Source organism: Phalangium opilio, unplaced genomic scaffold, assembly GCF_054372755.1.
Source record: "Phalangium opilio isolate 3A_F unplaced genomic scaffold, DU_Popi_V2 ptg000045l_1, whole genome shotgun sequence".
Lineage (NCBI taxonomy): Eukaryota > Metazoa > Arthropoda > Arachnida > Opiliones > Phalangiidae > Phalangium > Phalangium opilio.
The window spans coordinates 1,292,768-1,306,209 of NW_028324168.1; the positions used below are offsets into that span (position 1 = coordinate 1,292,768).

The window sequence follows — 13,442 nt, forward strand, 5'->3', positions numbered from 1 at the left end:
AATTACCTATTCTCGGACTGAGGAGAGGCAGCGAAATAGCCCGGCCTCCTTTCACGTCCCCCCTTGTATTTTGAAAGGGGGACTGGGACTATGGCGCGCGAATACTTAGGCATCTTATACCTTCTCCCTAATAAACTAGATATCACTTCTTGATAAAACCACAAAAAACAGCAATTGAGACTTAGCATTACTACGTCATGAAACGTGCTAAAAAACATACCAGGAGGAGGGGCTTCAATAGCTTTCATTCTGTAAAAAAAAACATACCATAATGGCGCAGGGGGCGGAGTTAAGCTCGAATTGCCAATGCCAAGTCCCTATTATAGAACATCTCTTGTACACAATTAGCCCATCACTGCATGATGAAAGTACATCAAAAAAGACACTCTCACTCAGGCGAACAGAGCTATCTCAGTTATGACGTCCGTGCCTAGGTAAAACGTTTAGGCAGTGGGCGGCCATGTTTGGTTCGATGGGCAAAAAGCATAGGTGGACGTCACACTAAGGCTTAAGACTTAAAGGGACTGTAAAGAAGGCATCGGCGGGTGGGTAAAAATTATTTGAAATACGTCACAGACATCACGTGATGCCAAGATACAAAGACTCCTCATGGAATGGAACTGGACATCTAGTCCTTGTTTTTCGCGAGATTGCAGCGCCAATTCCATGAAGTGGTTATTTTCGAAATAAAACGAACTAAGCTTCTTTGAACCACGCCTCTCCTCGGTCACGTGCCTCTGACGCATTTCAAATAATTTTTACCCACCCGCCGATGCCTTCTTTACAGTCCCTTTAAGAGATAGTGCGCATTCCCTACTGAAATTCAACAAAAACTCAACGTCAAACTAGGCCTTTTTTATTTAAAATCTTGATACAAAAAGAATGGAATTATAAATGTTAAATGAAAACCGAAAATGCTGAATAGGAAAGTAAAACTCAAACTAAGGTTAGTTTTGTTCTGGCTTGATTAACTTGCCAAATATTTAACTCCTCGTATTCCTCAATGGTTTCATCAACTTGATTGGGTTTGAAACCTTTGGAAGCGCACCGTTCTTTTACACTAGCCATTTTTAAAGTTTTGGTATCGGCTTCGGTCATCATCTCGCGGATCATAGTGTAAATTTGATCTCCGATTGGTTTAGCCCTGTTATTTGAACAACTTAGTTATTAAGAACTAATAATAACTAGTTAATTAATTAATTGATAAGTAATTAGGTAAATATTTACTTGGCACGATATTCATTATGTTGATTTAACGAATCTTTGGACATTTCCAACAATCTGAGAGCTTCGTTAATGTCATCTTTCTCAACAGTTTCTGCCAGCCTTAATCGAGCCTGAAAGAATTATTAATTAGTTTAATTGAAAATAAAATGTCAGCGAATTTAAAAATCAAATCAGGGTTCATACAACTTTTGGAAACAAATTTCCCTGAGATTTATGGGAGGTTTTTCCCCATATACTTCCCTGAATTTTCCAGATTTTTCCCGTATATGGAGTATCCTATGGAGCAAATGTTAACGAAGGAGAGGGGGGGGGCAAATCTGAGGCTCCAAAGTATAGTGTAATGTTAATCCTACGGAGGGGGGTATGTTTATGAACATTTTGCTTAATTACTCGGCCCCTGTTTGACGAAATCCCACGTTTTTAGTATGGTTGGATGGGGGACAAATTGGACTATAACATACTCAAAGGACATCCCCGTATCTCTAATAAAACCAGAGTTACGAGCCTCCAAAGTTTAGTGTAATGTTAATCCTACGGAGGGGGGTATGTTTTTGAACATTTTGCTTAATTACTCGGCCCCTGTTTGACGAAATCCCACGTTTTTAGTATGGCTGGATGGGGGGCAAATTGGACTATAACATACTCAAAGGACATCCCCGTATCTCTAATAAAACCAGAGTTACGAGCCTCCAAAGTTTAGTGTAATGTTAATCCTACGGAGGGGGGTATGTTTATGAACATTTTGCTTAATTACTCGGCCCCTGTTTGACGAAATCCCACGTTTTTAGTATGGCTGGATGGGGGGCAAATTGGACTATAACATACTCAAAGGACATCCGCGTATCTCTAATAAAACCAGAGTTACGAGCCTCCAAAGTTTAGTGTAATGTTAATCCTATGGAGGGGATGTTTACGAACAATTTGCTCAATTACTCGGCCCCTGTTTGACGCAAATTTCCCTGATTTCCCTGAATTTTACTAAAAATTATAAATTTCCCTGAATTTTCCTTGAATTTTACTAAAAATTATAAATTTCCCTGAATTTTCCTTGAATTTTACTAAAAATTATAAATTTCCCTGAATTTTCCTTGAATTTTACTAAAAATTATAAATTTCCCTGAATTTTCCTTGAATTTTACTAAAAATTATAAATTTCCCTGAATTTTCCTTGAATTTTACTAAAAATTATAAATTTCCCTGAATTTTCCTTGAATTTTACTAAAAATTATAAATTTCCCTGAATTTTCCTTGAATTTTACTAAAAATTATAAATTTCCCTGAATTTTCCTTGAATTTTACTAAAAATTATAAATTTCCCTGAATTTTCCTTGAATTTTACTAAAAATTATAAATTTCCCTGAATTTTCCTTGAATTTTACTAAAAATTATAAATTTCCCTGAATTTTACTAAAAATTATAAATTTCCCTGAATTTTACTAAAAATTATAAATTTCCCTGAATTTTACTAAAAATTATAAATTTCCCTGAATTTTCCCAGAGGTTTTTATCAACTATTTATTTCCCTGATTTCTCCAGGTTTTCCCGGTTTGTATGAACCCTGAAAAATTCATATACTTACAAGAGCTGTCGCCAAACGCAGAATTGCCAATAAATTTCTGGCTGAGGTAAAAGTTTTATCAAGATTATTTCTGGCTTCCCTGCGCATTTCAACATAAGCTCCGACGATAAAATCTGTCAAATCCCTAGGCACAAGCGGGTCGTGAGACTTGCAATGGGCGATGTACTTCCGCATTACTTTCATATTCAAGGGTTTTATCTGGGTCGGAGGTTCCTCGCAATGTTGATGAACGTAAGTGATGTGTTGAGCCAATCTTAAGTCATTTTCTCGATCGGGGCGATCTTGAATTAACCAGAGAAGATCGAAACGAGATAATAACGCGGCTGGTAATTGGATGTTCTGTTCGATAGTTCTCTTGGGATTATATCTTCCGTAAGCGGGATTGGCCGCTGCCAAAATTGATACTCTAGCGTTCAAAGAAGTCATAATTCCAGCCTGAAAACGTTGAAAAAACAAATTTGGGAAGTTGTTTTTCGACTGTAATTCAATTAATTAAAGGAATACCGAACTGATTTAAAAATTGTCTCAAATCTAAAGAAAACCTTACTTTTTTGAGAGTTTAAACTCTTCTGATTCCAAAAATATGCTTAATAAATATTAACACAGAAAAAACACTTTGAAAACTTGAAATTTGGGGGCAAAAGAAAATTTGCGGAGAAGATTTTTGGCGGGTTTTTCTCCTTGCTACGTCACTCGCGGCATCTCGCGGAAAAGCCAAGCGCGCGCGCCCGAGACTCCCAGTATACCAAATTGCCGCGCGAATCTGAATAAATTAGGCTTAACGCTGCGCTGAGACACTAACAGGCGTCACGTGAGCGACATCAAGAGAGAAAATTTCTCCTTACTACGTCATCAAACGAAACAAAATATAGCTAGGCCTTTTCCAAACACAAAACTTTGATTGCAATTTTATAAATTTCTACGAAACCAAATACAAAAGTAAACATATCATAATAAACTAGATTTTTCAAGGATTTTTTTCGTATTTTAAGTTTGTGGATGACGAAAATTATGGCAGTAACTCTTTAATTAAAACGAAAATAGAAAATACCTTAGCAATAGAAATGGTTTGTTGTTCCATAACTTCGTGAATGGCGGTTCTATCAGATTCCATCATTTTATCAAATTCATCAATGCAACAAATTCCTTGATCAGCCAAAACGAGAGCGCCCCCTTCTAAAGTCATTTCTCCCGTTAATGGATCCTTCAAGACCGCCGCCGTCAAACCAACACCCGATGAACCTCGACCCGTCGTGTATTGACCTAACAATAACAATTAATTTAATTATAGAAACAAAGAAAGAAATAATATTCAATCAACCCATTACTTACATCTTGGCGCCAGACGATCAATGAATGACAATAATTGAGACTTTGCAACTCCGGGATCTCCCATTAAACAAATATTAATATTTCCTCTAACTTTCATTCCTTTGGGAGAACGATCGACTCCTCCCACTAAAAGCAACAACAAAGCCTTCTTGATGTCTTCGTGGCCGTAAATTTCTGGCGCGATACTCAGAGCCAGTTTGTCGTAGAAATCAGTTTCTAAAAAATATTAATGAAATCGTATTTTGTAGTGGTGTGCGAGTCTTAGAAAAATTAGTTTTGAGTCCGAGAACGACGGGGTACTCGAGTCCGTGCCCGGAAACGACGGGGTACTCGAGTACGAGCCCGAGAACGATGGGGTACTCGAGTACGAGTCCGAGAACGACGCGGTACTCGAGTACGAGCCCGAGAACGACGGGGTACTCGAGTCCGAGCCCGAGAACGACGGGGTACTCGAGTCCGAGCCCGAGAACGACGGGGTACTCGAGTCCGAGCCCGAGAACGACGCGGTACTCTAGTACGAGCCCGAGAACGACGGGGTACTCTGAGTACTTGCCCGAGAACGACGGGGTACTCGAGCCCGAGCCTAAAAACGACGGGGTACTCGAGTCCGAGCCTAAAAACGACGGGGTACTCGAGCCCGAGCCCGGAAACGACGGGGTACTCGAGCCCGAGCCCGGAAACGACGGGGTACTCGAGCCCGAGCCCGGAAACGACGGGGTACTCGAGCCCGAGCCTAAAAACGACGGGGCACTCGAGCTCGAGCCTGAGAACGACGGGGCATTCGTGTCCGAGCCTAAAAACGACGGGGCACTCGAGCCCGAGCCCGGAAACGACGGGGTACTCGAGCCCGAGCCTAAAAACGACGGGGCACTCGAGCTCGAGCCTGAGAACGACGGGGCATTCGTGTCCGAGCCTAAAAACGACGGGGCACTCGAGTCCGAGCCTAAAAACGACGGGGCACTCGAGTCCGAGCCTAAAAACGCCGGGGCACTCGAGTCCGAGCCTAAAAACGACGGGGCACTCGAGTCCGAGCCTAAAAACGACGGGGCACTCGAGTCCGAGCCTAAAAACGACGGGGTACTCGAATCCGAGCCCGAAAACGACGGGGTACTCGAGTCCGTGCCCGGAAACGACGGGGTACTCGAGTCCGAGCCTAAAAACGACGGGGTACTCGAGTCCGAGCCTAAAAACGACGGGGTACTCGAATCCGAGCCCGAAAACGACGGGGTACTCGAGTCCGTGCCCGGAAACGACGGGGTACTCGAGTCCGAGCCCGGAAACGACGGGGTACTCGAGCCCGAGCCTAAAAACGACGGGGCACTCGAGCTCGAGCCTGAGAACGACGGGGCATTCGTGTCCGAGCCTAAAAACGACGGGGCACTCGAGCCCGAGCCCGGAAACGACGGGGTACTCGAGCCCGAGCCTAAAAACGACGGGGCACTCGAGCTCGAGCCTGAGAACGACGGGGCATTCGTGTCCGAGCCTAAAAACGACGGGGCATTCGTGTCCGAGCCTAAAAACGACGGGGCACTCGAGTCCGAGCCTAAAAACGACGGGGCACTCGAGTCCGAGCCTAAAAACGCCGGGGCACTCGAGTCCGAGCCTAAAAACGACGGGGCACTCGAGTCCGAGCCTAAAAACGACGGGGCACTCGAGTCCGAGCCTAAAAACGACGGGGTACTCGAATCCGAGCCCGAAAACGACGGGGTACTCGAGTCCGTGCCCGGAAACGACGGGGTACTCGAGTCCGAGCCTAAAAACGACGGGGTACTCGAGTCCGAGCCTAAAAACGACGGGGTACTCGAATCCGAGCCCGAAAACGACGGGGTACTCGAGTCCGTGCCCGGAAACGACGGGGTACTCGAGTCCGAGCCTAAAAACGACGGGGTACTCGAGTCCGAGCCTAAAAACGACGGGGTACTCGAATCCGAGCCCGAAAACGACGGGGTACTCGAGTCCGAGCCTAAAAACGACGGGGTACTCGAGTCCGAGCCTAAAAACGACGGGGTACTCGAATCCGAGCCCGAAAACGACGGGGTACTCGAGTCCGAGCCTAAAAACGACGGGGTACTCGAGTACGAGCCCGGACGCGACGGGGTACTCAAGTACGAGCCCGGAAACGACGGGGAACTCGAGTCCGAGCCTAAAAACGACGCGGTACTCGAGCGCGTGCCCAGACGCGACGGGGTACTCGAATCCGAGCCCGAAAACGACGGGGTACTCGAGTCCGTGCCCGGAAACGACGGGGTACTCGAGTCCGAGCCTAAAAACGACGGGGTACTCAAGTCCGAGCCCGAAAACGACGGGGTACTCGAGTCCGTGCCCGGAAACGACGGGGTACTCGAGTCCGAGCCTAAAAACGACGGGGTACTCGAGTCCGAGCCCGGACGCGACGGGGTACTCGAATCCGAGCCTGAAAACGACGGAGTACGAATTAAATGAAATTACCCAATAATTTTTTTAATTCTTCCTCGTCCAATTTCTCATCTCCCAAATCTTCATCTTCCGATTTATTGATTTTCATAATTTTCTTGGGGGAAAAAAAATATATATATATACATCTTATAAGTTTTATTATTAGAAAATGTTAAGTTAGTTACTAATTAAAAATTACAATTTAACTTACCTGCGCTTCGAGAAAAGTATCCGAAAGCAATCCAGAAAATAATTGCTTGAAACCGCTTTTCATAATTGGCAAGAAAATGCCAGTTACGCGAATATGGTCGCCAGGTTGAGCAATTCGAGTCATTTCTCCTTTAACATAAACTGTCATTGCGCGAGGAATGTTTCCAACCGGAACTTGATCACTCTTAAGATAATTTAAAAACAATATTTTAACTTAATTAATTTAATTTAAAAAAAAAGATTAGTACCTGTTCTTGAATTTTTAATTCTTGAAATTTCATGAACTTTGAACCTCGACTTTGCAAATATAACCGTCCACCTGATTTGTTAACTTTGCAATCTTCACTAGGACAAGTTGTAAGTGGCATAAAAATGGGTCCATTAATCTATAGTTAAAATATATTAAAATTAATAAACACTAATTTAATTTTAAATAATTAATTTGATAATAAAATAATACCGGTTGGTAAGTTTCTGATCCACATTGGTCGCAAGTATAAGTAGCTACCACCAAAATTGGTTTAACTTCTGTAGCTCTAGTTACAATGCCTTTAACACAAATAATCTTTCCAATATGCGCAGCTTTAACTTGACGTATTGATAAATGTTTTTCAGCACCCGGAGCTTGGAATCCAACTTCACTGAGAATTTAGTTACATTCATTATAAAATAGGCTTAGTGTTGCATAGGCTTAGTGTTACTAAGGCTTAGTGTTACAAAGGCTTACTGTTGCATAGGCTGTGTTGCTAAGGCTTACTGTTGCATAGGCTTAGTGTAACTAAGGCTTACTGTTGCTTAGGCTTAGCGTAACTAAGGCTTACTGTTGCATAGGCTTAGTGTTACCAAGGCTTACAGTTGCATAGGCTTAGTGTTACCAAGGCTTAGTGTTGCATAGGCTTAGTGTTGCATAGGCTTAGTGTTACTAAGGCTTACTGTTGCATAGGCTTAGTGTTGCATAGGCTTAGTGTTACTAAGGCTTACTGTTGCATAGGCTTAGTGTTGCATAGGCTTAGTGTTACTAAGGCTTACTGTTGCATAGGCTTAGTGTTACTAAGGCTTACTGTTGCATAGGCTTAGTGTTACTAAGGCTTAACATAATAGGCTTAAAGTTATTTAGGCCTATCATAACAGGTCTAAAGTTAATTATAAAATTAAAAATAACAGAAAAAAAAGCAGAAATTAAGTGAATTTAGGCTATTTGAAACACTTACTATCTTCGTAAAAGTTCTGGAGGATATTTTTGACGAATATCTCTAATGTCACCTGGTTGCCTCTGCCTAGCTTCCATCAGAAGACGGTGTTCAATGTAAACATCTAAAGAATCTTTAGCAACAATCTCTTTTTCCTTATAATCAGGCAGTAAATCGTAAATGACGTCGGAAAATAAGTTAGTATAGCGCCTGCCATTTTCCTGAATAGATACTGCAAGATCCGGATCATATTCAATAACATCGTCAAGTGGAATGGTAAAATCAACTTGCTCACGGTGAGCAACTTTCATCTAAAGGGTTGACAATTTAACAAAAGTCTCAATTTGATATTACGTAAATAGGGTAATTACGATCTGTTTAGCGTAAATAAACTCTTTCTTCCCATCATCGTTAACGGTATGAAACTCCGTTAGAAATGCTTTGATCTTCTCTGAAATGCAATGATAAGTAACCCAATGCTTAACAACTTTGGCGTCAGATTTTAGATTAAATTAACTATCTTAACAAATAATTCTTACCTTTATCTCCCGCGTAGTCTCTTGATCTTGATTTAGCAGCCATTCAAACAAATTTCAATGGAAAATTATATAAAAACTCACGAAATTAGACGGATGAGACGAAAACACACGACGAGCTTCGAAGAAAACAAAGCACGTTTTGGCGCCAAAATCCTATGCATGCAGACGATACTATTCTCGCCTCTGATTGGCTTTTCGCTATTTATGGCGGAAAACTAGGAGCAATGATGATAGAAAGGAGTGGAGACTGGTGTTCACATTGAAACGGGCGAAGTTCAATCAGTGCTTTATCATTAATTGATATTTACTTTTATATAATTAAATAAATAAAAGAAAAGTATCAATAATTCAAATTTTGAAACCGAAAGTCAGAATTTTCACATGTTTCCGAGTTCCGACTGGAAGCGCTTGTATCCTCAGACTCTGATTGGTTGTTTATTTTCTGAAGTTTCGACGTCACAGTAGTAATGGTGGTGATCGGGTCCGATTGCGTTTTCCGTGTTTTCCACCTTTACTGAACAAAAACAATGGTGAGAAATATAATTTAAATGAACTTAAATCAAATTTTAAAACGCACCGGAAGTGTTCCGCTACTAATATAACGTAAAATTTGTTTTAGCACAAGTTGAAATCGTCACAAAAAGATAAAGTCAAACAATTCATTGCCTTCACCCAAACTGGTGAAAAAACCGCAATTTACTGTTTAACACAACACGAATGGAAATTAGATGTTGCCTCTGATAATTATTTCCAAAATCCTGACTTATATTATCGAGAACCTAAATTGGCAGTCGATAAAAAACGCCTAGAACAATTGTTCAACAAATACAGAGGTAGAAAACAAAATAAGTTTTGCATGGCTTCACCCCTCGTGACATAACAAAACCAACCCTTTAACACCCTAAAACTATTTCCTTTACTCGTCGTTTCTTGTACTCACTTTGAAGTTACATTCTCCAGTTCAAAATAAATACTTCATATCCACTGTATTTGATTTAGATTCTCACGAACTCGATAAAATCACCGCAGATGGAATTATGAGGTTTCTAGATGATCTAAATCTAGCTCCTGATAGTAGATTGGTTTTAATCATTGCTTGGAAGTTTAAGGCTGGTATACAATGCGAATTTTCGCGAGAAGAATTTATAAATGGCATGACTGAATTAGGGTAAATATTTGAACCTCTTTTTTTCACCCCCCCCCCCCCCAAAAAAATGCAGTTGTAATTAACATTTAATATTAATTAGCTGTGATTCCGTCGATAAATTAAAACAAAAATTACCCTCCTTGGAAGCGGAACTAAAAGATCAGTTAAGGTTGAAAGATTTCTACAATTTCACCTTTAACTATGCAAAAAATCCTGGTCAAAAAGGCTTAGGTAATTAATTAATTAATTAGTAACTGATTAATTAAAGTTCATTAATAATTTTTTAATTAGACCTAGATATGGCTGTAGCCTATTGGAACATAGTTTTATCTGGAAGGTTTAAATTTCTAGATCTATGGTGCCAATTTCTTCAAGTAAATTAAATTTAATATACTAATTAATTAATTAATTATTTATTTATTAATTAAAATAACTTTAATAATTATTTATTAAAATAACACAGGAGCATCATAAACGTTCCATCCCTAAAGATACGTGGAATTTATTATTAGATTTTAGCAATATGATTGCGGATGATATGAGTAATTATGATGAAGAAGGTAATTTAAATAATTTAAAATTAAATTAAGCTTATTTACTCGTTAAGTAATCAATTAATTAATTCTTTGTTAATTAATTTAATATAATAGGAGCTTGGCCAGTTTTAATTGACGATTTTGTTGAATGGGCTCGGCCAATTGTAAACGCTAATAGGAGTACTCAAGTTTAATTTATCCTTAATTAAAATAAAATAAATTTATAATGTCAAGAGTTTAAAAAAAAATGGACTAAAAATATCATTTTTTCATTCCCCATTGTTGTATAAAAAAAAGTCTCAAGTTACGACGATCTTGGCATAGCTAAAGAACTTAAAAAAGTTAACGCCACATTCAAAATATAATTGTTTTCGAGTGAGAAATTTCATATTAGTTATTGTTGTTTTCCCCCCTTCACACTTACAAACTAATTTGGTTTGAATCTTTAAATGTTTTTATATAAATAAAATTATTTTGTTGTCTATAAAAAAAAAGAAGTAAATAAATAAATAAATAACCTTAATTAGCCTTATTCCTGATCAGCGCCACCTACCCATAGCGGCGACTTTGAGAACTACTGTAATCGGCAAGCCAACCAGATGTCGCTAAAATCTGATGACGTCACTGATGGGCACTCGGGGGTCTTACCAAAAATGACGTCACCAGATTTTAGCGACACCTGATTGGCTTGCCGCTTACAGTAGTTCTCAAAGTCGCCGCTATGGGTAGGTGGCGCTGATCAGGAATAAGGCTAATTAATTAATATTTCGGTTTGTTTTTATAAAAGTTGGATGTCAAATCTATACTAGTTTTTTTTTTTTGAACTAAGTTCTAGGTCATTAATTTAAATTATTAGTTAATTTAATATTAAAATAAAGTAAATTTGACTGATGCTCATAAGGGAAGAAATAATATTATTAAAACCCTTAAAAAAATTTAAATATGCTTGTATAATATTTGCAATAATGTTTTTTTGCAAAAATAATACGGAATAAAAAAAATGTGTATTAATAAAAAAAAATTAATTAGTTTAAGACCGGAATAATTAAAAGCTATCGCTGTTTTTCAAAACAAAAAGATGTAAATAAAAGTATCATGCCATTTAAATTTGTTTTGATTACTTTACTTACCGTTATTAATTAATTAATTAATTTGACTTACCTCTTACTTTCACGAATCGAATTGCCTTCATTTTCCCGCCAATTACGACGTATTCAGCGCCATCTTTAGGTTCAAAAAGACCGCTAAATTTAAATATACTTTGGCCACGTGATTATTGAAAGTCGGAAGTCGGTTTTATTAGTAATTAATTTATTATATATTACATTTGTTTCATCGTAAATATTTCGTTACCATTAAACGATGGGAAAGCTTACCATGTTACTTATACCACACATATTTTCATTTCGGGCAATTTTGAAGGTACCATTGTTACCCCAATCCGTTCCCCAACTATTTTTGGCCAACCAGTAATCCTGGCCATTTGCTTCGGTACCATATCCAATGATCAAAATACCGTGAGACACAATCGTGCTGCATTTAGTGTTACGGTAAACTCCAGTTCTATAAATGGGTTCGATCATGTTCAAGGTCAATACTAAATGGGTAGTCGTGAAGAAGATAGGTATATACGTACTTGTAATATTGAAATTTGGGCGAATCAGCATCAAAAGCGGCTGAAATTGGACCAACCAGTGCAACTGCTTGTTTCATAGCCGCTTCGTCACCTTCTTCGATGACGGCGTAATTCGTTATGTTAGCAACTACGCAGCGACTTCTAAAGTGGCACATTCTAAGTTGCTAAATAAGTATTTTCAACTCTTTAGAACTACAAGGTTCATGCCCGAATGCATGTATATAGTTCGTTAGACTTTAGATATTGTTTACCCTGGCTCTGTACGGATAACAGGCATCCGAGTTGATACCGTTATCTCGTACGTATTCAAAGGCATCTTCCATATCCCCGCCATTACAACTATCCTGCAATCTGTTAGCGCAGTCCAAGAGATTTTGGGCGCTTAACGAACGCAGTTCACCAGTTTTAATTGCCCAAGCACCTTCTATGGCGGCCGCTGCGGAAAACGCCCAACAAGATCCGCATCGTTTCTTAAATAATAATTAATTTCAAATTAGGCCTAATTAACCACGCAAGGCTTGGCACGAAACAGGAAATGCCATACCTGATCTTTGACGTTGGTTACAACGTTCTTTTCCCGCCAATCAACTTTGTCCGGTAACTTGCTGTCGTTCACGGTTGCCTTATAAACAATTGGTTCCAATTCTTGGGACGATTCCTTTACGTCTTTCTCTTGGTTCAATTCCTTGACGAAGCCGTTTAACAGATGCGAAAATTCCTCGACGGTCTATAGAATCGAAAGATTTAATTAAATTAATCTTAATAAAGGAATAATTAGGTTTAATTACTTACCAAATCGGCGAACTTATTGATACCCAACTTGAAAGATTCCTCTCCTTTGTCAGCATCTTCGTTATGGGCGTAAATGCTAACCACATTCTCCAAGAAGATAACCTTTCTCATCATTTCTTCTTCTTGCGTATAAGTCTTTCCAAATTTTACCTTTAAGTACTTAAGGATTAATTTCTGAAATTCAATTAAAGTAAACCTCATCTTACTTTAAACGCTTCCCAATTACGGTGCCATTTACAATCGGCCAATGGTAATCCCACTGAAATTAAAACTGTCATTACTAAAAACGCTAGACTTAATTGCTTCATCTTAATTATTGACTTAATCCTAAATGGTCCTAATGGTTTGAGGACCCAAGTTTGAATTGGAAGATTGTTATAAAAACCTTTTTAAAAGTAAGTAAAAACAGTTCGTGCCCCGATTTTAATTTTCCAAAGGTAATTATCAGCAATTTTTAACAAATAACAATTACTAGGAAATTGAAAGATTAGTGATTTTTAATATATTTTGAAGGTATTTGTAAGACTTTTTGTTTTTGTTTCTGAAATAAATACCCAACGAGTTGTTTTTACCTTAATTATGTTTTAATTAATATTTAAACGTACTGTCACGTTTGGTGTAAAATTTTCCAAGGTTTAGAGACCTTTTTTATGACTTTTTGGACTTTGATTTTAATAATCACCCAAAAATCCTATTCTTGAAGTTAAAAACAACGCGTTGACCCTTGGAAATGTTGTTAAAATTTGAAGTACACGAACGATAAATACAGATAAACTCGCATTTTAACCCGTTAAATCTTAAGATTTTGAAATAAACAGATAATTTTAAAGTTGAAAAAC

At 38.9% G+C, this 13,442-nt stretch overlaps 3 protein-coding genes across 6 annotated transcripts; 1 reads left to right on the top strand and 2 right to left on the bottom strand.

The window, feature by feature from the left end:
• Window positions 1-840: 840 nt before the first annotated feature.
• On the bottom strand, window positions 841-8,634 carry Mcm7 (minichromosome maintenance 7). Its single transcript, XM_089837665.1, has 12 exons — window positions 8,493-8,634; window positions 8,325-8,404; window positions 7,975-8,264; window positions 7,224-7,404; window positions 7,012-7,149; window positions 6,765-6,947; window positions 6,587-6,668; window positions 4,139-4,354; window positions 3,858-4,069; window positions 2,807-3,241; window positions 1,228-1,337; window positions 841-1,144 (listed from the first exon to the last, which is right to left on the bottom strand). The coding sequence occupies exons 1-12, from the start codon at window positions 8,533-8,535 to the stop codon at window positions 937-939; spliced, it is 2,178 nt and encodes a 725-aa protein (XP_089693791.1). The 5' UTR covers window positions 8,536-8,634; the 3' UTR covers window positions 841-936.
• A 255-nt stretch (window positions 8,635-8,889) lies between these two features.
• On the top strand, window positions 8,890-11,282 carry SCCRO (defective in cullin neddylation 1 domain containing SCCRO). The gene is made up of 7 exons (XM_089837677.1): window positions 8,890-9,022; window positions 9,112-9,325; window positions 9,492-9,660; window positions 9,740-9,870; window positions 9,931-10,013; window positions 10,103-10,199; window positions 10,290-11,282. The coding sequence occupies exons 1-7, from the start codon at window positions 9,020-9,022 to the stop codon at window positions 10,367-10,369; spliced, it is 777 nt and encodes a 258-aa protein (XP_089693803.1). The 5' UTR covers window positions 8,890-9,019; the 3' UTR covers window positions 10,370-11,282.
• Window positions 11,283-11,465: 183 nt separating this feature from the next.
• Window positions 11,466-13,284, bottom strand: LOC149676617 (cathepsin L-like peptidase). Of its 4 annotated transcripts, none has more exons than XM_089837669.1 (7): window positions 13,209-13,284; window positions 12,810-12,862; window positions 12,604-12,753; window positions 12,356-12,538; window positions 12,063-12,281; window positions 11,812-11,975; window positions 11,466-11,738 (listed from the first exon to the last, which is right to left on the bottom strand). In XM_089837669.1, coding segments are annotated over exons 1-7 (978 nt in total). In that variant the 5' UTR covers window positions 13,210-13,284; the 3' UTR covers window positions 11,466-11,530. The 4 variants fall into 4 exon arrangements, with proteins under 4 accessions (XP_089693795.1, XP_089693796.1, XP_089693797.1 ...); XM_089837670.1 differs by having other exon boundaries at window positions 13,176-13,259; XM_089837671.1 differs by lacking the exon at window positions 13,209-13,284 and adding an exon at window positions 12,989-13,061.
• Between the last annotated feature and the right edge of the window lie 158 nt (window positions 13,285-13,442).

What these genes read in the sequence shown, in the direction of transcription:
- Mcm7 (XM_089837665.1), bottom strand. Translation starts at nt 8,535, where the DNA reads ATGGCTGCTAAATCAAGATCAAGAGACTACGCGGGAGATAAAG. An exon ending in CCAGAACTTTTACGAAGATA is followed by an intron (nt 7,405 to 7,974) that starts GTAAGTGTTTCA and finishes CTAAATTCTCAG; the next exon opens with TGAAGTTGGATTCCAAGCTC. An exon ending in AGAATTAAAAAAATTATTGG is followed by an intron (nt 4,355 to 6,586) that starts GTAATTTCATTT and finishes AATATTTTTTAG; the next exon opens with AAACTGATTTCTACGACAAA.
- SCCRO (XM_089837677.1), top strand. An exon ending in TCCTGGTCAAAAAGGCTTAG is followed by an intron (nt 9,871 to 9,930) that starts GTAATTAATTAA and finishes TTTTTTAATTAG; the next exon opens with ACCTAGATATGGCTGTAGCC. An exon ending in GAGTAATTATGATGAAGAAG is followed by an intron (nt 10,200 to 10,289) that starts GTAATTTAAATA and finishes TTAATATAATAG; the next exon opens with GAGCTTGGCCAGTTTTAATT.
- LOC149676617 (XM_089837668.1), bottom strand. Translation starts at nt 12,911, where the DNA reads ATGAAGCAATTAAGTCTAGCGTTTTTAGTAATGACAGTTTTAATTTCA. An exon ending in GTAATTGGGAAGCGTTTAAA is followed by an intron (nt 12,754 to 12,809) that starts GTAAGATGAGGT and finishes AAGTACTTAAAG; the next exon opens with GTAAAATTTGGAAAGACTTA. An exon ending in GTTATCCGTACAGAGCCAGG is followed by an intron (nt 11,976 to 12,062) that starts GTAAACAATATC and finishes ATACTTATTTAG; the next exon opens with CAACTTAGAATGTGCCACTT.